This window comes from Tupaia chinensis, unplaced genomic scaffold (genome assembly GCF_000334495.1).
Source record: "Tupaia chinensis unplaced genomic scaffold, TupChi_1.0 Scaffold000301_1, whole genome shotgun sequence".
Taxonomy (NCBI): domain Eukaryota; kingdom Metazoa; phylum Chordata; class Mammalia; order Scandentia; family Tupaiidae; genus Tupaia; species Tupaia belangeri.
The window spans coordinates 839,828-864,629 of NW_006159791.1; the positions used below are offsets into that span (position 1 = coordinate 839,828).

Here is a 24,802-nt window from a genome sequence, read left to right on the forward strand (position 1 = left end):
GTCTTGGGGCTCCGTTAGTTTAAAGTTTGGGGCGCGGTGTGCCCATGGTAGGCTGAGGAGAATAATAAGAAGAAATTTAGTAATTTCCAAGCGTTGATCTAGACGATTTACGTATACGAGCCCATTTAATTGTCACATCCATTCTAAACATGAGTATTATTTTCCCCATCGTACAGTTCAGGAAACTGGGGCACGTGGAGGCTGATGTCACACAGCTGTTGAGTTGCAGAGTCGATATTTAAACCCAGGCATTTAAACTCCTGCTAGACTGTGTTGAACGTATTTTGCATCCTGTTGGAGACGGGTCAACGTAATGGGTTTCTAGGAATGATTTTCGGGGTGGCGTTCCTACGTAAGGATGAATTGTGCACTGTAGGTTATCTGTGTGCCCGCATGTGTAATAGTGTGTATGGAGTGATTGCAGTATATCTTCGTTGTGTGTACAGAAGTAGGTGGGAATTTTGTGCACTGGGTAACCGGTTGTGTTTTGATAGGGGAGGGACTTTTGCAAATAATGCAGAAGAATCAGCAGCATCCATCCTCACCCCCTTGCAGAATGACAGTGCAGGGAAATGTGTGGATTCCTAATGCATCATTTTTATTTCACAGTATTGTCAAAATGGGATTTAATCAGCACTTACTCATTTTCCAAACAGTGGGGTGAGGTAGAGGGGAATTCGGCATCTGATGAAAGGTCATAAAAAGACACTTTCAGAATTTCTTTTTAATCCCTGACCATGGATATAGTATTAGAAGGGTGGAATATTTGCTAGCACAAACTTGTAGAAACCCTTTGATGTTGTACTAATGTCCCTGTTTTACAGCAGAGAAAACCAAGGCAGTAAAAACAATGATAATGATAATACTGATAGCTTATATTTATGAATACCTTCCATGTACCAGGAACACTGTCTTACATCCAGTAACTCTCTTAATCTCTCCAACAACCTATTGTAGTCTCAATTTTTATGCGAGGAAACAGGACCAATGAGGTTTTGACTTGACCAGGGCTGGGCCTTGTTCCCTTTGTACTGACCAAGGCTGCTGTCCTAGTGTCCTGGGAAATAATGTGATTGGGGACCAGCACTTCATGGAAGCACTTGATTATGTTCTCCTGGAAGCTGCAGTGGGGCATGTCCTTGTCCTGTGTGGTACATATGTTTGTGACCATGTTGTCCCCTACCCGTGGGTGTCCTGTGGGATTGGCATAGCCCTTGTGCTGAGCGTTGGTGCCTACCCCTGGATGCCCTACCAGGCCCTTTGGGGGCCCCAGGAAGTCTTGGGGTCTGACTCATACCCTAAACCCCAATGTTGCTTGTGACTTGGGGCCCAGATGTCCTGGGATCAGGCCAACCCAATTTGAGTGTAGGAGATTGTAGGAGGAGGTTTGTCTGCCTCCTTCTCCAACCCGCTGGCTACTATTTTAGCCGTGCACTCACCTGATTTTGCCTGCGTTCTTCCCTTCCACGGGCCAGGCTTGTTCTCACCCTATGTGTTACCTCTGCTCAGAACACCTTTCCTCAGCTCTTCCCATGGCTGGTTTTTCCTTATCTGTCAAGTCTCAGCTCAAATGTCATCTCCTCACAGGGGCCTTCCCTGACCTCTCTATGCAAAGCAGCTCCTGTTTTCACTTTCTGTCATATTACTATTTTATTTTTAAATACATTTATCATACTCTGAAATAATCTTTATTATTTATTTATGAATGAGAAGAGCTTAGTGTCTGACAGGTAGTTATTTTTAATATTTACTTGTTTATTGTATTTCTCTTCTAGAATATCAGGGCTAGATCAGGGACCCCTTTAGTCTTTTTTTGGGGGGTGGGGGGAGAGGTTTTTGCTATAGGATGTGTGCACTCGCCAGAAAGACAGAGACAGACAGAGACAGCAAGAAATCACCCCAGGGGGGATGACCACACCGCAGGCCCTTCTCCTCTATTCTCCTCTCAGGATCTTGGGCATGCACGCACACACGCCTGGCGTGAGTTTAAGCCACTGGGTCTGTGACTCGAACCATGGTCGACTACATGGGAGTTCAGTGACATAGCCATTACGCTAACTGCTGGTCCCCCCCTTTAGTCTTTACAGTGTCTGGGGTGTGGTTCTACTGGTTTGTTCAGTGCATGAGTGAAACAGGAGAAACTAGAATGCTGGTGCATTTCACAGATGAGGAAACTGAGGCCTGGAGCTAGGAAGGCAGGATGAGAGCCAGAATCTCCTCTTCCAACGAGTTTTGCCCCCTTCTGGTAGTTAGCAGATGCTTGCTGATGGCTGTCTGCAGTGTTCCTGCACGGGAGATGCCCGAGGAATGGCTCTGCCCACTGGACACCTGCAGTCCCTAGGGAGTAGTCTGTGAGCACCCATCATGAGCCAGGTGAGTCTGACTGGCTTTAAGGGAAGCCAGAGTGCAGAGTCATTTGGGAGCACTAGATGGCCTGGAGGGAAGTGCCTGAGGCCAGACCCCAGAAAGATTATGACTTGCAGAGTGGGGCTTGGGCCTCTTCTGGAACTTAGTAGACTAAGAAGAAGACGTGGGGTGAGGCTCCACTGGGTTGGGGGAGCTGACTGGCCGTGTTGGGAAAGACCCTAAAAGGTCTCGCCACCAGGCGTGGCAGTGTTGGTTTTTCCCTGTTAGCAACATTGGAAAGTGCTCAGCGTCGTTGATTCACACACATGGGCATGTATCCGAATGGCCTGGGAAAGCAGGAGGCTTGTTAAACACGATTGCTGGGCTTCACCCCAGAGCATCGGATCCAGTGGGCAGCAAGGGTGCTGCTGATCGAAGCTATTCTCTGAGAACCCCTGGAACAGGAGATGTGTAGTGGGGTGTGGCAGACCCAGGTGGGTGCTGCCTCTGCCTCCCATCTACAAGCTCTGGATGACATTGGAGCCATTCTGGGTGGTGGGAATCAATGGGACAGCAAATGTCCAGCACTAGGCAGACGGCTGGCACAGGACCAGTGCTCTCTGCTGTTCCTGGGAATGCTGCTAACTATGAGGCTATAGGAAGGATGTAGTAGGAGATGGTAAGGATGGTCGTGTTTTCTTTTCTTTTCTTTTTTTTTTTTTGTTTGAGAGGGTTTTGCTATAAGGCGTGTGCACTCGCCAGACAGACAGAGACAGAGAGACAGAAAGCGAGAGATCCCCCCCCAGGAGGGATGGCGACGCCGCAGTCCCTTCTCCTCCCCTCTCCTCTCAGGATCTTGGGCACACACGCACACACACCCGGCATGAGTTTAAGCCACCGGGTCCTGGACGCGAACTGCAGTCAACTACATGGGAGTCCAGCGACATAGCCATTACACTATCTGCTGGTCCCAGGATGGTCAGATTTTCTGTGCTTCTGCATAACTGCCTTCAATCCTCTGCCACCCCAAGGGCCCTGCCACGTCCAGTCCAGATGGGTCGTCTCATCTTGCTTTGTCTGACATTGAAGCAGATACCACTCCATCTTGGACCTCCAAGAGAAGTGGGGAATGAAGCAGGTGCGACTCCATCTTGGAGGAGTGCCTCTATTATAAACTGTTAAATTCCTATAACTAGAAACTTGCATTCTCTTTCTTTGCCTAAGAGTAAATAGAGTGATTAATACTCCTACTGTCCTTAAAAAAAAAAAAAAATTCCTATTGTCCTTAAGAAAAAATCCACATTCCTGTTGTCCTTAAACCCCCCCTCCCCCTTGCCTTAAGATAAGGTCCAGTGGCAGGACCTTGCCCGGAGCCATAGAGACTATTGCTATTCCATTGTGTTTGGGTAGAGATGGAACATACCCTTAGGGATGATTAACCCCTTATCCACTTGTTCTGTCTCTGCGATGCCCTTTTCTTTAACTTTGTAAACCCCTACCCCCCTACCCTTTCAAGCCCACTGCTCTTGTCTTTGTGAATCCTCAGGTCATCTCAGACATGATTGTGCATTTTGGGCCTGTGTAAGTTCCTGTCTCCTTTCACTCGGGGCTGCTGGGTTTTGAGAGACATAAGTCCCCCCTCTCTCCCTATGCCGCCGGCTTCATCAATAGACTCCAATAAATTTGGCTATGTCTGGATGTCCTCTTATTTCTTGCTGAGAAGACTAACAACATCCGTCTCTGTTTGCAGTACTGGAAACTCAGGTGCAGGAGGGGCTCAGGATAATTGGCCTGATTCCATCAACAGCACCCAGCACCTCTCTGACTCCTACCCCTGGGGTCAGGGAGCTCTCTACCTCATAGGGAGCCCCTCCCAATGTTGTTACTATCTTTCTTTGGAGGGTCTGCCTCCCCGTGCAGCCCTGGGCAAGCCTCTCCCCTTGGTCGGCTTTGGTTTCCCAGCACTTAACTCTGTAATGGCTCGAAATTGGACCACCCTCTCTGGTGCCAGCAGCCTCTGATCTGCTGCTGGGTCAGGCCTTTGTCTGCCCATGGGACCTGCTGCTCCTGTACCTGTCATCTGTATAGAGAGGGTATCTGAGGACCCTCCAGAGAACTGCCCGAGGAAGGCATGGGGAAGCTGGGAACAACTCCCCTTGTGTTGGGGAGCACAGCTCCCAACCCTGGCAGCCACTGTGGCCACTGCAGGAAGTTCTTGGTGTTTTTCCCATGACTTGCCCAGGACAGTCACTACCAGTTGGAAAGGATGACTGGTGAGGAGCAGCTGGCTCTTTGTCTGAGGCGGTCCTGAGCAGGGCTCTCTGCTCTCCCCAGGACCTTGCCCTGAGGCTGTTCCTTGAGAGGCAGGAGCCCTGTGACCTCCAACACCTATTTGGTAGTCACACTGGGTTGGCACAGCCAGGTGTGTGTGTTTGTGTGTGTGGGTGCTGTGGAAGTCATGTCACCAAGCCGTTGTGCTCAGAGGCCAGAACTGGTATTTTAGGTCAGGAGAGGGGGTGCCCCGTGACTCAGGGGCCTTTGGTTTGGTCTCCACTCACTCTGCAGAGTGCTTGCTCCACGCTGCTGGCCTTCAGCAGAGGTCTAAGAAGTCCTGGCCCCTTCACCCCCCCACTTCTGCCTCTGCAAATGCTCTCCCTGGCTGATCCTAACCAGGCAGCACCCTGGGAATCAGCACCTCTGACTTTTAGGAAATATTGAGTCTCCCAGATGTAAAGGGATTGCACACAAACACCCGAATCCCAATTCATATGGTTTAAGAAGTAACACATTTTGCGGCCAGCCCTGTGGGCTGGTGCTTAGGGGAGCTGATTCCACATGACCGACTGCAGTCTGAATCCTGGCCCTGGTAGCTTGAAAAACATGCCGAGTGTGTGTGATGTGAGCCTCAATCCCTGCAGGGTGGAGAGATGGGAGAAGGATTATGGCATGAGCATGGTCCATTAAGGCTCCCTCTGGTGAGTGCATTCACCCTCTAGCAAAAATTTTTAAAAAAGAGAAACACATCTTCCATACACTTGAAATTTATCCCCTTTACCCAGAAGAAGTATTCTGAACTTAGCATTAATTATTGTTTCGCATTTCTTTATAGTTTAATTATTAACGTAGGTGTTCCTGCACAGGATGTAGTTGTTTTGTAGGGTTTTAAATGTTATTGTAATGCAGTGTTGTTTGGCAAGGCGCTTGCCCTGCTTGATATTAAATACGTTAAGATCCATCTATGTTTCTATCTCCAGCTCCTTCATCTTTTCATTGCTGAATAGTATTCCCTGATAGGAGTTGGCCCCAATGTATTTATTCATTTTGCGCTTTGTGTAGTTTCCAGGCATTTGCTGTTAAAAAAAGAAAAAGAAAGGAAGAAAAAGGGGGGGGGCTCCTCTCAGAATAGTCTCAGCCATGCCCCTGCTAGCGCTTGCCAGCCATTTTCGCCCTGTGTGGGTTCACAGAGAGCTCTGTGGGCCTCATGACATTTCCACAGGGAAACAAGAAAAGTGAGGCCTGCCTGGGATCACTCAGCAAGGAAGCAGAATCAGGATTGGATTCTGTTAAACCCTCTTTCCACATGCTTGATATAAGGGCAGTTCTCAAAAGTTCACATCTTCCCTCTTGGAGAGCAAAATTCCAGGGTTGGATAACCAGCTTCAGACATATTGGGGACTGAGAGACAGAGGCTAGTTCCCCATCCATTTTTGTCTCAAGGTTGGGGCTAGTGCTCTCTGTCCCCATAGCTAATAGTTGAGGCCACTCTTCTGGGCTGTGGTCCCAGCTGCCGAAAAGGCTTAGAGGCATGCTGTGTGCCCTGCCTGTGGTCTCGGAGGCGGAGGGGAGGCCGCAGAGGGTGAAGGACAGTGGGCTACCTCAGGAGGGTTGCCTTCTTCAGCCCTTCTCCAGGCTGTTGGCAACAGAGTATGGGGTTGGCAACAATGATGTGATGGTCAGATTGGGTTCCACTTTGTCCCGGGACTGTGTGGTCTTGACTCAAGGTCTACACCTCTCTAGACTTGCTTCCTCACCAGCAAACCAGGTGTTAGTGCCAGGTGTGAGGACCCGCAAGCCCTGGTGGGGAAGCTCTCGCTCCGTCCTTGATTGCAGTCGAAATTGGTTATCCACAGCCCGGAGTTTCTGTTCCCGTCTTGGTCCCCTCAAAGCCAGCCCTGACCTTCCAGAACCCAGTCCTTTCTGGTGAGTTCCAGGTTGAAATTCTCCTCTACAACTGTCAGCTCTTCAAACACCAAACTTGTTCACTAGAAAATGTGTTCCTGGACTTTTCCAACTGTTTGTCAAGCCCCTGTAGCCTTGTCTCTGTACATGAAGCAGTTACATATGAGGAAGTTCCCACTCCTTGCCCATAGCCCTTCAGTCTCATTTGGTGCCAGAACAGTAGGTCTTCCTTGTTGCTCTGACCTTGTCAAGTCACTTTTTTTTAAATTATTTAAAAATCTCCCCTTTTAAAAATTACAAAATAATATGCTCTCATTGGAGGGGAAAAAGAAACTCTGTAATGACTCAAACAATATAAAATAAAAAGTGAAAGTTGTCTGCTCTCTCCTCCTTCTCTCCTTTTTCTACCCCAAAATACAGGTCTCCACCTAATTTTTTTATTTTTTAGTTGCCAGAGGGTGTGTGGACTTGCAGGGGGAGGGGAAAGGAAGCACCCACAGTGGAACATAGTTGCCCTGAAATCCCTTCTCTTCCATTTCTCTATCCTGTTGGGATTTGGGACACTTAAACACACATATGTACCTAGTATTTTTCAAGCCACCAGGGCCAGGATTTTTTTTTTTCTTTTTTTTACTATAGGGCGTATGCCCACGCCAGAAAGACAGAGACAGAAAGTGAGAAATCACCCCCCAGGGAGATGGCCATGCTGTAATCCCTTTTCCTCCTTTCTCCTCTCGGTATCTTGGGCATGCATGCACACACACCCAGCCTAAGTTTAAGCCACCAGGTCCAGGACTCGAACCACAGTTGACTACATGGGAGTCCAGCAACATAGCCATTATACCAACTGCTGGTCCCGCAGGGCCAGGATTCTTAACTGTGGTTACCCATGTGAGATTTGGCTCCCTTATCTACTAGACTATGGGGATGGCACCTTCCACCATATTTAAAAATTAAATTTTAGTTGCATATGGACAAGACTAGATTTCCCTTATAAAAAGCTAAAGTATTGAAGTTAAAATAAAAGTTCTTTAGATTCCAGCCTCCTGTCTCAGTACCCTTTCTAGAATTGTCTGTTTGTAGCAACTTGGCATATATCCTTGCATCCTTCTTCTATGCATAAGTAAGATTTTAAACATATACACATGCCCAGAGTTAGATGATATTTTTTCTTTTATTAAAATAGTATCCCATTATGCATATAAATTTATACTTTTATTATGTGGATATTTTCCTGTGTCACTGCAAAGCAGTCTACCCTGATTCTTTTTTGATGGCTATATAGTATTCCATTGAGTGAATGCACCAGAGTTAACCAGTCCCCTCTTGATGGACATTCAGGATATTTTTGCTATTACAGTTGCAGTGGCAGTGTACATTTTTGACCCCCTGCGTGTACTAAGGCAATGATTTCTAGCTTCCTAGGTAAAGGGTTACTGAATCAATCAGTTACTTCTGGCCGTTTGGTAATGAAAAACTCCTTAAGCGTACTTTTATACCAAAGAACTTTGTTTTCAGCCAATCAGGCATACATACAGGTTGCTGATAGATCACTGAGAAAGGAGATTTTTACTGTGGGTGATCCAGCTATAAGAAAAGCAAGTGTTCATCAAGGCTACATCGTAATGTATTACCTAAAAGGTAGAGGTGAAAGGTTACTGAACCAAAGTGAGTATAGACCTGAAAATCACTCATTGGCAAACTTTGGCAAAACCAAACTCTGACCCAGAGGTTTGTCTTGGTACGTTTATTTATGGGTGAAGTCTTTCAAGATACAGCTAGCATTACTCAAAAAGTGTCCTGGATTGTGTTGGGGATGGGCTTTTATAAAGAACTGCTGCCTGACATAGTCTTTAACTTAGATTGAAACTTGTGCAGTTCTGATTGGTCAACTCCAGCAGCAGTCCCATTGGTCCATTCTTGAAATTGGTACTGTTCTGATTGGTCACTCTGCTGTAGCAAGCATCCACACTCCCTGTGGTGGGTTCAACTTTAAGTCTCTCAGCCTTCCAGATTCACACCCTAGAGCTGGCTGGTTATGAAGTCTTTCTGTGTTTGGCCAGGCAGACCACACCTGGAGTGTTGTGTCCAGCTCCAGAAATAGGTATAGACAAGGAAGGGGTAGAGGATTGAGGGGAGGCGGATGAGGAAGCCAGTCCCTCTGGGGGACAGTGCTGATAACAAGGGCCGATCAAGAGAACACTAGGTTTCACATCTTTTCAGGGCTAAAATGGAGAAGGGTTGTTCTTTATTCCAAGGGACCCCAGAGGACAGAAGGAGAGCCAGTGGAAGCAGCCTAACCACAGCCTGCCCCAGGATTCATCATGGGGAGGAGGTTGGTGGGGTCCGGGCCACTAAAGATGGTCCCTGGCTCTATGCAGACTGGACAAGCACAGGACTAAATTTCTCCAAGCTTTCTTCCAGCCTGAGAAGCTAAGCACTGGGGATGCAGGTGATCGGAGATAGACTGGGCTCTGGTTGTCTTCAAAGGCTAGACCTGGGAACTTGACGTGTGTTGGACAACAGGACAGCTTTCCTTGCCATGAGCTTCAGCTTCTTGCCTCTCTGGGCAGTGCAGGGCAGTGGAAAGGTTCTACCATTAGACAGCTGCATATCATTAGGGAAGTGTCTTAACCTCTCTGAGTTCACTTTTTCATCTGAAAAATAGAGAAAGTGCTGTCTAACTTTCCTCTCTGAAAAGCAGGGACAATAATTTTCATTTCCATGTGATTGGAAGAGAATGAGGTCACATACATGACAATGCAACCCAGTGCTTGGCACATGTAATGCTTAACAGTGTCACCCCCTCTCCTGGCTTTAGTTAGATGCTCCTTTGCCAGTTGATGGCACTGGTTCACTTGCTCTGTCCCCTGGACAAGTTCTGGCTCAAGTGCTTGGCAGGTGGTGTGGAGGCCAAGTGGAGACAGTGGGGAGGGGAGAAGCAGGGCAGGGGGCCATGTTTGAGGGACACAGAGTCCTCAGGCACAATAGGATTCTGGGCACAGGTCAGGGAGGAGGGGAACACCTGGTAAAGGCTGCGGACATCAGCCGAAGGCCTTCACTGCTCTTGGGGAGGTGACAGCATGCCTGAAAGCTTTTCCAGGGCTGCTGGGTCAGGGAAGTCTACCTGATCCTTAGGAGGGATTGGATTGGGGAGAGTAGCTTTCTTAAGGTCTGAAGGCTACAGGAGGGACCAACAAATGGTGTAATGGTTACGTCACTGGATTCCAATGTAGTCGACCATGGTTGACACCAGGGGTGTGTGTGTGTGTGTGTGTGCCCAAAATCCCAAGGCGAGAATGGAGGAGAGGGGATTGCAGCGTGATCATCTGCCCTGGGGGGGAGGGGTGATTTCTTGCTTTCTGTCTATCTCTGCACCTAGTGCACGCGTCCTATAGCAAAAATCTCTTTCTAGGGGAAAAAAAGAGAAGGCTACAGGAATGGATCATTGGGACCAGCAGTTAGCGTAATGGCTATGTTGCTGGACTCCCATGTAGTCAGCCGTGGTTCCAGTCCAGACCCGGTGGCTTAAACTCATGTCAGGCGCGTGTGCGTGCGTGCCCAAGATCCCGGGAGGAGAATGGAGGAGAAGGGATTGCGATGCGGCCATCCCCCCTGGGGGGTGATTTCTCGCTTTCTGTCTCTCTGGCGCGTACACACACCCTATAACAAAACCTTCTCCCTCCCCCCCCAAAAAAAGATCTTATGCCAGGTTGGGTTTGTTAATATTTTGTTATGGATGTTATGGATGAGGCAGCTGAGACTCAGAAGGCTGAGCACTGTAGTGCCCCTCAGCCTGCAGAGATGGTGCAGGGGAGGTGGATGATCAGACCTTCTTTTTCCCCTCTCCTTTTGGTATGTGACTGAGGGGACTGCATGCCGTCACCATGTTGTCATCGTGTTCCCATATGGCCCTCATTTACTGAGAGTTCCTGGATGAGTCTCCCACCTGGCAAGGAAGGAATTGCTTCGTTATCCTTGGAGAGTCCCTTCCAGCCCTGTCATCCTGAGAATGGTTCCCTCTCCAGGAGACGTAGCAGAACCCTCCCAGACCAGAAGGAGCGTTCCTGTCTGCCCAGCAGTCATCCAGGAACTGCTGCTGACCATCTGGGCGTGAGGTCAGCGGGGCTTGGAAATTCCCCATCTCCCTCTTCATCTTTCCTTCCTCCAGAAGCCCAGACCCTCCTTTGCGGCTCCTCTGATCCCCAGAGAGTTTCTCACAGTAGGCTGTTCCTTCCGAGTTTCCTTCACCCTGGCCCAGCAGCGGTTCCCCTAGCTCTGCCCTGAGGCTGAAGTGAGGAGTCTTGTCTGCCCCTTATTGTTCCCCAGGAGCCCCCTTCCTGTCAGCCCCCCAGTTCCAAGAGACAGACGGGGTGGTGTGGAGGGGGGTATATCAGCATCTGCCCTGTCGCTCAGCCTGACCTCTGGGCATCTCCAAGGAAGCATTGACTGGGCCAGCCCAGATTCTGGACGTGCGTGGTTGTCCACGGTTCCTGTCAGTGGGTCTTGGTCGGGCTCTTTCTGGGATTTTTGAACACAGCCTCTCAGGAGGGGGGGGTAGCTATCCTCTGGACCACTCTGACGATACCCTAACACACAGGGTGGATTCCGTCCCTGATCTTATGGAACTTCTGATCTAGTGGGCAAGCCAGACATGGAGTAAAACTACCCAGATCATCCCTTAGTGTAGATTGTGTGGGACACGTGCAGAGTGGTGGACAGGAATCAGGACACCTGCCGCTACTTGTCACTAAAAGTGGCTCTCAGCTCCTCCCAGGTCCTCCCAGTTCCCCATTTGTGAACTCCATCTAGCTCTTAGTGACAGGAATACAGAGATGCAAGCTCATGCTCCTGCCCAAGGAAGTTCCCAGCCAGATGGGCACACGCATGCAGCACTGCCCACGGCCTGGGTGGGAGGCACATGAGGACAGAGGTGCGTGGAGAGGGATACCCCCACATCCAGCCACAGTTCCAAGCACCGCCATAGGCCAGTCATCATGCTAAGTGCCTTACCCACCATGTCTCTTCATTCATAGCTTCACCCGTGCTCAACTGCTCTGCCCCGTCCACTGACCTTTCAAGTTAAAAACAAGTCACCCCTAAGTCAACTGATGACTTTTGTGCCAGGTGTGTGGTCAGCTGTCCTTTGCATCAAGGGACCCAGCAGGGTGTGGGTGCCTCTTGCAAAATGTGTTCATTTTGCATCTTACTCTTTGGAGGAGAGGGTATTGCTCATCAGAACTTTGTTTTTCTTTCTGGCCTATTTCATCCCAGAGACCCTCTTGACAAAAAACAAAAATAAACAAACAAACAAACAAAACATGTGAGTTGTGTGCCGCAGGGCGGGAAATAGCCGAGAGGTTACTCGATAGCCTGGTGCTGGCTGCCATGTCTGCCCCTCAGGCCTGAGTCTTGCTGAAGGAGCTGCGTCCTGGTCATGAGTGGCAGAGGTCACAGTCTCGGCCTCCTTAAACAGGCAGCACTGATTTTGCCTCTTGACCGTGTGACCATGACTGCTACTTACCCTGGCCCAGCCTCAGTTTCTCCCTTAGGAAATGAGGATGGTGTTGGCACACGCAGCTCTTAGGGTCGCCGTGCAGCTTCAGATAGTGCACTGAGGCGGTTAATGTCAGACCTGGCAGAGGGTCATGGATGAATGGTGGTGGTCAATATTAGTGCTTTTTAAAACACTCTCTCCTTGTAGTGAGCACTGTGCGAGTTTTGAAAGAGCCTTTGAGACTTCCTGACTGAAATAAGTTTTTGCTTTGGGGGAATGGTGATCTTGGAAGGGAGGTTTTAGGGGGTCCTAAGCCTTCCTGAGGTCCCTGGTGGAGGTCTTTAGATCTCCTTTATGTTGGTGAGCTGTTGTAGAGCTGAGGCTGGGACGTTTTTTGAGCCACAGGGCCTTTGCTCTGACTATTGTTTCTGGAATATTTCCCCAGCTATCTTCAGGGCTACTACCTCCCCTCCTAAAGGTCTGCTAAAATAGCTCCTTCTCTGCAAGGCTTTTCCTGCCAGCTCCATTTAAGTCAGAGTGTCCCATCTTCTCTCTGCTTAATTTTTGTCTCTAGACTTTTCCATCACCTGAAATACTGTGTCTGTCCTCCCACTCTACCACTAGAATATAAGCCCCATAAAGGATTTTCTCAGTTTTGTTTCTGGTCATTCCCGAGTACCCAGACTAGTACCCGGCACAGAGTAGATGCTCAGTAAAGAATTACGGAAGAAAGAGGATTTCCTCTTCTAAGACACAAAACTAGAATTCCGAATTCACTTTGCAGAGTGGTTTCAAGTGAAATAAGCAGATGAAATTGAACAGATTAGTCCAAAAACTTGCTGCATACATAGATAGTGGTTTTGTGGAAAATTCACCTCTTCATTAGAACTGGAAGGGACAGACCATACATGAGACTGAAAGAGAAGGGTGACCATGTATTAAATATTAGCAAGGGGTTTTCTTCTTTTCTTTTCTTTTTTTTTTTTGTTCAAGATACCATATATATAAATGGAACTTTGGATTGGATTGACTTGCTTATTCCTTAGGGTACAAGCATTTCACTTGAAAGATCACTAGTTTAGTCTAAAACTTTCATTTCCCCTTCTCAGCGAGGGGGAGGGACTACCCACGATCCCACAGTGACATGATGGCTAGCCCCACTAGTTCAGTAAGTGATTTTGGCGTTCACTTCATAGCGCATGTTGTGCTGAGCACTACAAATGCAGTAGTGGGCCAGACAGACAGGGCCTCTGTTCTTTGGACCTCCCAGGCTAGATGAGAATTCAGATTTCTTGAGCCCACATTTGGGTTCTCTCCCATACCCCGCATTGCGCCCTTACAGTTGGCTGCCATTCCAGATGAGCCAGCAGTGCAGTGAGCCTGCTGTAAGAAACTGATGCCACTGTTAGGTTGCAGCAGTAGAGGCAGAGTGTCCAGATGAAAGGAGGTGACTGTCCTGCTCTGCTGTACTGTGAATGGACTAGCCAGCAGTGTCATGCTCGATTCTGGGTTATGGGGACTACCTTCTGGGGTACTGACAGACAAGACCTTCCCCAGGAAGAATGCCCCAGTGATGTGGCCAGCCCCCTGACCTACTGCTGTTGTCCTTACAGCCAGGTGGGCACCACGGCACGGGCTGAGCCGCCCACATGGAAGGGAGAGGACCATACCGGATCTACGACCCTGGGGGTGGCATGTCTCCGGGAGAGGCGTCCGCAGCTCTTGAGCGCCTAGTGGAGGAGAATTCCCGGCTGAAGGAAAAAATGCAAGGGATAAAGATGTTAGGTAAAGCAAACCCTGCACACGCCCTGCAAGCTCCCGTTCCCTGCAGCCTGCAGCGCCAGGCCCTCTGTCAGCAGCCGGCATGTGCCTCTATCCCCGCTGCCCTCTTGGCCCAGCACTGCTGCTACCCCACAGGAGCAGGTGACGGTACTCCCAGCCCTTACTCCTCAGCACTCTGCAACTATGAGGACAGGACTCAGGGTTCCTCAAGGGACTAAGAGGGAGGCGTGGATGAGGAGCAGGAGCTGGGTATGGAACCAGAATGGCCTCTTCTTCCCGAGGCACAAGCATTAGATGGGGAGAGCCAGAACCCCCCAGGGCAGCCAGGGCTCAGGTCCCCAGTGTGGGAATAGGGAACAGAGGTAGCTTGAAGCGAGGTGTCTTAGACCCTTCAGTTTCTCTCCGGTGTTTGTTCAAACTTCCCCTACTGCCTAGAACTGCTCACCCACTGCCACATAACTGAATAGTCCCCATCCATCAGCACCCTCTCAGACAGCACCTTCTCCACATGAGGGCTTTGTTGATTTCTCCATCCTGTGGGGTCTCTCTTTCCTCCCAATTCCTAAAACTCTACCTTTGTCTGCTGCCACCATCTCAGGTCCTAGCCTTTGGGGTTAGGGAGTGCATGACCTCCTGGTTTTTATAATGCTTTCTCCTTGCTTAACAGATCTGTGCTTGGAGTAGCAGACTGGGGAGGGAGAAGGGAAGTTTCCCCTCTCCACCTGCAGGAGAAGGAAAACTGAGGCCTAGAGGGCTGGTTGGTATTGTCCAGGGTTTCCACTCCACAGACAGCCCCTGATTCTGGGGACTGAGGCCGTGTGTCACTCCTAGGTACCATGATGCCAGGCCAGCGGCTCTCTGGAGGGAGTGGGACAGGAAGGCATGCCAAGGGCCAGGAGTTTTTCTAGGTCTCTTTTCATTCCTGTTTCCCCTGATTGCTGGGCCCTCTTCCTTTCTCTAGCCCATTTCTGGCAGTGACTCAGAATGGCCCACAGAATGGTGATTGATGAAGGCCAGGGCCTGGAGCCTCAAAGTCTGGGCAGTATAGGCCTTGGGGATGGGGTGGGGAGAACAGTGCACTGAGCTGAATGAAGGCTTTCCCCCTTCCCTTCCCATTGTCTCTCTAGGGGAGCTTTTGGAAGAGTCCCAGATGGAAGCATCCAGGCTCCGGCAGAAGGCAGAGGAGCTGGTCAAGGACAACGAGCTGCCCCCTCCACCTACTCCTTGCTTAGGTTCCTTCGACCACCTAGCTGAGCTCACAGGTACAAGAGTGGGTACCTCAGCCTTTTCCTGCACCCCAAGCTGCTTAAACATTTAGCAGTGAACACCCTTCTCATTCCAATCCCACACCCCCTTCACTTACCCTTAGGCCACCTTTCCCATATTTTGGCTACAGCATGCCCCAGAAAGTCAGCTCTGGAGGAGACCCCAAAACAATCTTGTTAACAAGTGGCCTTCGTGTGACTCAGCACTCTGGAGGCCGTGGTAGGCATTAGTAATGGATCACAGCTGTCCACTGCACCCACGTGTGGCCTCGATCTTTATCAGCTTATTTACTCAACAGTCATTTTAGTCATGAGCAGCTACTCTATGCCAGGCCTGGTTCTGCAGGCAGCTGCTTCCTGTCACTGCGAGTTGACATAGAAGTTAAAGGGCTCCCCTTTCCATTTTACGGTTAGGGGAGCTGAGGCCCAGGGAAAGTCAGGACTTGCAGGTTAGCCTGCTGCAATGTATATTCAGTGCAAGATTAGGGATGCTACCTGTTTTTTGTTTTTTGGGTTTTTTTTGAGAGATTTTTGCTATAGGGCGCATGCGCTTACCAGACAGACAGAGAGAGACATAGATACAGAAAGCAATAAATCACCCCCCAGGGGGGATGGTCACGCCGCAATCCCTTCTCCTCCATTCTCCTCTCAGGATCTTGGGCACGCACGCACACGCGCCCGGCGTGAGTTTTAAGCCACCGGGTCTGGGACGCGAACCGCAGTCAACTACATGGGAGTCCAGCGACATAGCCATTATGCCAACTGCTGGTTCCCAAGGGATACTACCTGTTAAAGGAAAGGGTGACTGTGACTGAGGGCCAGAGTCCTGTGTGTGGTCACCCTACATTTCGCTAACACATTTGTTAGTCCAGGGCAAGGTCTGGGACTTGGGAGGAAAAGATCCCCACCCATGGGCTTCACATTCCACCTGAGGTCTCAGCCCAGGTCAGTGTGACAGCCCTCTGTCAGCTAGTGGTGACACCTGCTGAATGGACAATGTGGGGAGTGACGATCTCGGGGTCCACTCAGCATTGTGTTGAGAGCCCCTGACAGGCGTCAGGTCCACCTGAATGAGACATGAAGCTACTTTCAAAGAAGTTCCCTGCAGCTGGAGAGAGCTCCAGGGAGTCAGGGGGAAGAGCCAGGTTTGAGTCCTGGTGTTGAAGTTACTGGCTGTGTGTGACTAGGCAGGTGGGCCACCTTCCCAAGCCTCAGTTACTTTTCCTTTAAAATGGGATACAGGACTGTCACAAGAATAGCTAGGAAAATAGATATAAAGGAAAAAACTTTATCCATTGTAAATTGTTGTCCTTGTCATCCCTGAGGCTGGTCCATAATAGCAAGGAACAGTGGGATTTGTCACATGGCGAGTTTCCCAGTATATCCAGGGAAGATGGTCTCTCTGCCCAGTCTCTGCCCCCCATTGCTCCAGGGAACATCGTTTTCTCAGGCTTCCTGGTCCTGGCGTAACTGCCTCCTGTCACTCCCAGACTCAAGTGGGGAACTCTGAAAACTCTCCTGCCATGAGCTGTCATAGAGAGGGTGGTATTTGGGCCCCTCCCCTTCCTGGTCTGTTTATCCATCCTCTCTTGACTCTCTAGGAGAGAACACCAATGTCCCAGCATCTCCTGCTGTCCCAGCATGCCCTAGCGACAAGCCAGCACCAGTCCAGAAACCTCCATCCAGCGTAAGTTGCATCTCTGGAGTCATAGCTGAAGGTTACCTGGGAGGAAAATGGGTTGGGGCCTAGAAACTGCACTTTGACCCGCTGCTGATATTCAGCAAGTTAGTCTCGGGCTTTTTGAGGCCTTGGTTTCCTCATTTGGAAGTGAAAGCCATAGTAAAAATGATCAGGAAGACCCCAGGTCCCACAAGAATTCTCTCATTTGCTAGTCTGCATTACTGTAAGTGTGTGCAGTGTTGGGAGAACTGATGGATATGACATGGAGCCCGTATTTGCAAAGGAGTCTCAAAGACCACCCACAGATATGCCTTGAGAAGTGTGTTCATTGGTGTCCTAGGACTGGAAGGGATCCAGGAGATGTGTGGTTTAGCATCCTTATCCTCCAGATCAGGTCCGGGGAGAGAAGGGCCTTTTCTGAGGTCACACAGGTAAGTAGGGAATGTAGAGGACTCAGGGGGACTTTCTAGAGCAGAGCCCCAGAGTCGGGTGGCCATGAGCCTCACCTGGAAGCTGAGCACAGAGTTTCTCCCATCCTTCCTGCCCCTGCCAGGAGACGAGACTGAAATCATCTTTCTAGATCACACTCAGTGGGAATCCCAGAGCCGGCTGATGGTTCAGATGGGTCATTGACCCACCAGTTCAACAACCAGGAAATTCTACATGGAATGGCCAATGGGGTTAAAAAAAAAAAATCAGATCTATAATTCCTTGGCAATCCTGCATTTTAGTAAATTTGAGAAGGTGTGGACTCATCTTTGAAGATGTTCACTCCTCCAGGAGCTCTGGGACTGCGTTGGCAGGCTGGCCCAGGACCGTTCTTGGCCGTGGCCATGGCGGGTGGGACCAGTCAGTGACACCTGGGCCTGGAAGACAGCTCTGGTGCCACCACAGGAATGCTGGGTCTACAGTCTTGGGTTCGGTGTCAGTTTGTATTAACTAACTATATGACCCCTTTGGAGGGTATAACCATCTAACCTACTCCATGGGTTGCTTTGAAAAATAATGGAGTTCACGAGAACAAAAAAAAGTGCTAGTGGTCCAAAAGTATTTGTGGTTCAAGGTCATCTAGGCCAACATCTCTCTCTTTTTTTTTTTATATAACTTTTAAGATTTTTTGCTAGAGGGCATGTGCACTCACCAGAGAAAGACAGAGACAGAGAGGGAAAGTAAGCAAACACCCCCCCGGGGGCATGGCCATGTCACAATCCTATCTCCATTTCTCCTCTAGGGATTTTGGGCACTCATGCACATGCATCTGGCGTATTTATTAAGCCACTGGGTCTGAGTCTCGAACCACGCACTCAGCCATGTGGGATCCAGCTGCCTTTACAACTTCACTGGCTGGTCCCAACATCCCTATTTTATAGACAAGGAAACCGGCCATGGAGGGGACTTGAGCTTGGATCACATGGTTATGGCAGACTTGTCAGGATCCTGTTGGGATCCTGATTGTGGGCTCATGTGCATTGACATGTAACTGTCCCGGGAGCATGGCCTGGGTGGCTCCTCTCTGCACATGGTGGGCTGCCTGCTGGAGCTGGATGGGAGAAGATTCTGTCCCGTTTGCTGCACCCTCCCTGCTCAACTGGGGACCCCTGAGGAAGGCTGAGGTGTTTTTCTCTTAGGAAGCCCCTAACCCCCTTTCTGCACAGGGCACCTCCTCTGAATTTGAAGTGGTCCCCTCTGAGGAGCAGAACTCCCCACCAGAGAGCAGCAGCAGCCCCAGAAACACGATGGTGAGTGGACAGTCCTGGGCGTGTCCTGCTGCTTCCTCTAGCTTTCAGTCACCTGCCCTGGTGAGAGGCTCAGGGCCACTCAGATCCCCTGGGTACCTGGGGAGTCACTCAGGAGCACTTGTGGGTGCTTCTCACTCACATAGGCAAATCCCAAAGTTGGTGACTTCCCCAGCTCGGTGTACATGGCCCCCAACAGTTGTGAAAGCCTGGGCGTTTCGCCAGAGCCATCAGCCTCTAGGACTGGGCACCTCCGCACACTGTGACTCAGCCCCTGGGGTGTGTGGGCTCCCAGTCTGGGAGAGCTGGAGGAGTCAGAAAGCCCCAGGGCTGCTTAAGACAGGTGACTGCCTGTCTGTGCAGATCTTGGTCCTCCAGGCTCCCCTTTAGGGCACACAGGTAGGTGGGAGGGTGAATTTTCCATTCATACACACACACACACTATCTTCCAACCTGGGGCGTCAGTCCAGCATTCTCACTCTACACCTTACAACAACTGTCTTTCCTCCATTCTTTTTTTTTAATAAAGAACCATTGTGAAAGGTCTGGAAACACTTTCAAAGGTCATAAGTAACTACTTTTCCTTCTTCCTCCCTTCCCATTTTGAAGTTATTTATTTATTTAACCCCCTGCCCCATTTTTTTTTTTAAATTTTGCCAGAGGGTGCATGCCTTTGCCAGAGGGAGAGGGAGACGGAGAGGGAGAAAGCATCTAGCAGTGGGGCATGGTCATACAACAGTCCCTCCTCCATTTCTCCATCCTGTTGGAATTTTGGGCACTCACACACATGCTGACATGTTTTGCAAGTCACTGAGGCTAGGAGTCGAGGCACCATGTGGGCTCTTCTCTCCTGACCCATCAGGTCACAGGACCAGTGCTATTTACTTATTTTTGTTTATTGTTATATGTAAACCATACATAGCCTAACTGTTCACTGATACTCTGGTTCCTCCTGTCTCATTTCACAAAGGCCTAGGCTGGCAAACATGGCTTTTCGGTTCACTGGTCACTCGTGTATCTGCCAGTGCCCATGCAGGGTCCCATCGAGTGGTGGTCAGCTGATACAAGTCCGCCCTCAGTGCGAAGCGCCTCACACTTAGCAGGAACTCCGAGTTTTAGGAAGGTTCTCTTTGTTTTGCCTCCTGGGACCTTATGTCCCTTGACCTGTCTGTTCCTGAGTGCTCTGAGAGCTGGCCAAGGATGCAAGGTCCTCATTCAGAGTAACTTTTTCTCGTTAATACGTCCTCCTCCTCCAGTGTGCTAGTCAATGCTGAGCTGAGACAAGACAGCCCCCTGCCCGCTGGCAGCTTGTAGGTCATTGGAGAAATCACAGGGATTGGAAGCACTTCATGAACCATAACCAGAGCCACACTCGCCACCTCCGATCCCTCGTGGAAAGCAGCAGTGGGGGAATGAGTCTCTGGCAGGGAGGAGTTCCTAGCGATTTGGAATGGGTAGCCCCTGAGCGCTGGGCTGTGGTCACAGGTACTGCCATTGCTACAGAGTAGACAAGTGGGGCAGCATGGCAGAGAGCGCTGGACTGTGAGTCAGGAAGTCCTGGTTCTGGGTCTCGCTCTGCTGCTGACTCACCGGACAGCTCTGGGCAAGTTCCTTCTCCCTGTACCGTGGTTTCTAGCCTGAACCCTGAGCTCCCCGCAATGCTTTGGGGAGGCCTGCTGGAGCTGAAACATGGGCAGGGTAGGGAATGATAAGTGAGACTTGAGAGGCAGGGGGGCACTGCCAGAGACCAGCCCTGGTGCACATGGGCTCAGGCAGGGGAGGTGGGGGAACCTTGCCGGATGTTACCTAGGATGGGACTTGCTGCTGTGGGGGCTTGGATGCCTGCCAGGGGAACTGGGCTTGATGCTGCCTGCTGTAGGGGAGCCCTGTGTGTCCTTGGGCATGGCGTTGACCTAACCAGGGCAGGAGCTTTGGTAGGAGAGCTCTCAGTAGAATGGACCATCTTGTCCACAATACGCTTCACAAGGGTGAACCGAATGAGGTTGGGATTCTTTGAAATACCTATAGGTGGGATTCTTGACCTGTTTCAAGCCTGGTTATCTGAGAAGCTGGTGATAGCCTGGACCATTTCCCCAGAAGACACATGTAGAGGGCCAGATGGTGGCACAGAGGGAAAACTTGATGTTCCGCAAGGCAGTCCCACGTGGGAAGATTCCAAGTTCCACTCCAGAGTCCTAGAGTCCTCTCTCAGTACTCCTGGCACACATGTGCCCATGATCCAGGGTTGGCTGAAGGCTGGGGTGGATTGTGCCATCAGGACCCTATCGGGGGTACTGTCTCTCCCTCCCTCTCTCTTCCCCTCTCTCCCTCTCTTTGTTGCTCATGGAAGAAATAAGTAAACTTTAAAAAATAAAAATAAAAACCAGATAAGATGTATAGACGTAACTCATGGCTCCATGGCTAGCTGAGCTAAAAATGCAGGGATGTGGGCCAGCAAGTGGCATTGAGGTTAAGGTACTAGATCCCACATGGCCAGTTGTGTGGCTCGAGTCCTGGACCCAGTGACTTGAGAATTATGCTGGCCACATGTACATGTGTGCCCCAGATCTCAAGAGTAGAATGAAGGAGAAGGGATTACACCGTGGCCTTGCCCCTCTCCAGTGCTGTCTGTGTCTGGCGAGTGCATGAGCCCTGTAGCGAATACTAAAACAATGCAGGAATGTATGTAGATAGACATGGCCCATCTCTTGCCTGGCTACTGGCTCATGCCAGTTCATCCCCCTGAGATCCCTAGGCCAGGGGTGTGCGTGCACTTTGCACATGAGATCAAGGCCCAGCAAGGCCGAGTGTGGGAGGAAAGCTGCTCTACTGCCGCAAAGCCAGCAGTGGCCTGAGAGTCCTGCCCTGTGAGTCACCCCAACAGGAACCTGTGTAACTAGAGAATTTCCCTAGCTGAGCTGGGCTCACAGGGGGAAACTGAGTCATGAGGAATGGGGAAGTTGAGGGAGACTGCTCAGTGAAGGGTGTTCCATGCCCTTCCCTCCACCAGGAGCTGGGCCCCCTGGCCCACAAGGACAGCAACCTGATGCAGCACCTGCAGCGCCTGGAGACCACGCTGAGCGTGTGCGCTGAGGAGCCCGACCACAGCCAGCTCTTCACCCACCTGGGCCGCATGGCCCTGGAGTTCAACCGGCTGGCCTCCAAGGTGCACAAGAATGAGCAGCGCACCTCCATCCTGCAGGTGAGGGGGGCATGGGGGGGCCCAGGCACAGGCAGTCCTGCCTCCCCCTCCTCATCCTCCAACCTTCCTTAGGAGTCCACAGGTGCCGTGGGGACTTTGAGGGCTGTGTCGCGGGCAGACTTTGGGCTTCTCGTTCAGGGTGGTGAGCAAGGTAGGGAAGTTGTGGGAAGGGATGAGGAAGAGGAAGGAAGTGGGGAAATACGGGGTGGGCGATGCAAATTTCCTGGTGGGGGATACCCTCTGGGCGAGTGGACATGGGCAGTTTGGGCGCACCCCCGCCTTTGCTCTTCGCATGCAGGGTCAGGGCAGTGAAGGAACAAGACTGCTCCTTCTGTGTTGTGTCCCCTGACCCCGGTGGTAAGAACCATCCTGTCCCCACGTCACAGGTCGGGAAACAGCCCTTGAAAGATGAATTTGTTTTGCCTAAGGTCACCCAGCTGGTATATAGTGCAGCTGGGATTGGGCCTTCCTCTGCCTGTCCCAGAGCCCTTGCCCTGAATCATCATCCCAGCCTGCCTCCTGATTGAATTTCTCTAACGGCCTCCCTGTGCCGTGGGGATGGCCAGCTGTGCCTGTGAGGCCAGGCCAGGCCTTGGAGTTGAAGGGTCCTTGGTCTCAGCAGTGACTTCTTATTGCCATGTGACCTTGGACAAGTCACTTATCCCCCTGTCCCCACCGTCCCTATCAGTAACATGAACTAGGAACACCTCTCTCTCAAGATTGCTGTATAAAATGAGGCAACGGCTGTGAAGTACTTCGTACAGTCTGGAACACAGAAAGTGCTGGAAAACTGGTCTCCCCTGGGATCTATGCTGACAGTCATCCCCGCTGGGCAGGGGATCTTTGCCTTGAGAGCTCTGAGAGCAGGGAAGGGTTTATGTATGATTGGTGACAATCTGAAGATGGCAAAATAGGCTCTGAGAGGACCTGCTCAGGAGCATGTTACCTTAGTGACAGCTACGACTTAAGTCTCTGTCCTCCCTATAGGCCTCCCGTGCCGGCCAGCGGTCTGCACCGCATTCATGTCTGAGACATTCACGTGCCCAGTTGATGGGAGGCAGGGTGTCCACCTTTCGTGACCTTGGGTAGGGCTTGAGTTGACAAGAACAGACCGAGTGTCATGGTGGAGATGTGGCCTGGGGAGGTGTAGTGCAGAGAAGCATCCCTCTTGAGGGCAGGCTTGCTGGAGAAGTGACTGGAGCACACCTTGGTGGCCCCGGAGTGTCAGGCTGAGAGAGAGAGGTCCTCTTTCAGATGGGATGAGGCTGGGAGGGGTACAGGCCGAGCCCCGGGAAGGTGAACCTGGTGCAGTGTCTAGGGTGACATCAGGGCATCAGCTCTTTGCCTTTATGGTGGGGATGCAGTAGATCTTTGGCCTCAGGAAAAGGGTCCTGCCAACCTCTGTTATTTCTTTGTATTATGCACCTGTTTCCTTTTTAGCTCTTATAGTTTGCGATCATTTTATTTATTTATTTTTTTATTTTGGAGAGGTTCTTGTTATAGGGTGCATGCGCTCACCAGAAAAACAGAGAGACAGAGACAGAAAGCAAGCAAACACCCCCCCGCCAGGCGGCATGGCCATGCCACAATCCCTTCTCCTCCATTCTCCTCTCGGGATCTTGGGCACACGCACACACACACGCACCTGGTGTGATCACTTTATTTTATTGGGTGGTTTATTTGCTGATTTTGCTTCTCGTACTAACTGCGAGAACACAAGCTCCATGAGTGGGGAGGCCCCTGGTCTGTTGTGTTCGCCGTTGTATCCTGGTGCCTGGCACTTAGAGCACACTTGGGGAAGGAGTGCATGAACTAGACAGTGAGCAAATGAACTGCTCAGGAAGAATTAGAGTCACAGACACAGAGAGTAGGTATAGCAAAGTGGGGAGTTAACTGAAAGAGAAAGGAGGGAAAACAGCTCCCAGGAAGGGAGGGATCCCAGAAAATGCGTTGCCAAGGAAGACCTGTGGAGAGGAGTTTATATTTGAGTCAGCAAGGGCTTTGTCGGACTTAGGTTCTAGGTGGGGCTTGAGCATGCATTCCCCTCCTGGCAGAGGTCTGATGACTTTCCCCATTGGCAGACTTGTGCCCAGCCCAGAGACTCCAAGGAAATAGCCTTGGAGGTGGGACAGCCTGAGAGGCTTTGTCCGGCCTTCTTTTAGTGACTAGGACATTCTGTCCCTGGAGGCCCTGCCCAGCCATGGCCTCCCAGGTGTTTATACAGCCTCTGGGTGGAGGTAGATTAATCCGGTTCCTCCTTATTTATTTATTAATATGCATCTTGGTTCACTCTACAAGGCTGGATGCAACCCTGGGCTCTCTTAGGCTTTGCGGAAACTTTAGCAGTAATTTTGTCTTTTCGACCTTGGCTCCCTCACTGTCTGGCCACCCCCCCCCCAAAAAAAAACCTCCACTTAAGGCTGTTTCTTCCATTCAGCCTTCCTGAAACTTTTCCTTCCCATAAAGGAAGGAGACAACTCTGAAATCTCCTTGGATAACATAACAGTTTTTCCTGCGATTCTGAGTGGCAGGGGTTGCTTTTGTCTCTTCACAGTTCCCCTTTGAGCCCCCGGCTGCAGAGGCCCCACTGATGCAGGAACACGGGGTGGGGTGGGGGGGCGCAGTGGTGATCGGGCCCACACTCACAGCGAGACTCTGGTACTTGGCCCACGCTCCCCATCTTCAGGAAAAGGGACAAACCGAGCTCACCGCAGGGAGGGGCACATGCTGAATAGGTCCAATTCTAATTAGAGTGGGTACAAAGGTTAGGAGAGTCTCTGTCTAAAAGCTCTTTGGGCATGAATTATTCAAGAACAGGATTTACATATCCAAGATCAAAGGAATGTGTGATGGGAGAAGAGTTGTCCCTCTGCGTGTGGGGGAGCCACTCTGTCCACCTGTAAATGGGGTCCGGTTTCTGTCTCACCCCCACCCAGTGTGCTGGAACAGGAAGCTTCCACATGGGCCCACACAGGGGAGAGGAGAGCAGAGTTGTGCGGAGCTGGCCCAGGATGAGGGGGGTGGTGGAGCTTATTGCACTCCTCTGGTTGGCCAGAACTAGTCACATGCTGCCAGCCTGGGAAGCAGAAGGGAGCAGATGGCCTGGTGCAAATT

The 24,802-nt window shown here is 50.7% G+C and overlaps 1 protein-coding gene across 6 annotated transcripts in view; it reads left to right on the plus strand.

Moving 5' to 3' along the window:
* TNIP1 (TNFAIP3 interacting protein 1) overlaps positions 1-24,802 on the plus strand; it is a 56,412-nt gene that overhangs the window by 8,866 nt on the left and 22,744 nt on the right. For 3 of the 6 annotated variants that reach the window (XM_006150836.3, XM_006150835.3, XM_027772800.1), the window contains exons 2-6: positions 13,636-13,807; positions 14,932-15,066; positions 16,671-16,756; positions 18,406-18,489; positions 21,497-21,688. In XM_006150836.3, coding sequence (XP_006150898.1) covers positions 13,672-13,807; positions 14,932-15,066; positions 16,671-16,756; positions 18,406-18,489; positions 21,497-21,688 — 633 coding nt within the window. In that variant the 5' untranslated portion in view covers positions 13,636-13,671. The remainder of the gene's footprint in view (positions 1-13,635; positions 13,808-14,931; positions 15,067-16,670; positions 16,757-18,405; positions 18,490-21,496; positions 21,689-24,802) is intronic. The other 3 variants (XM_027772801.1, XM_006150839.3, XM_006150838.3) reach the window with 2 other exon arrangements.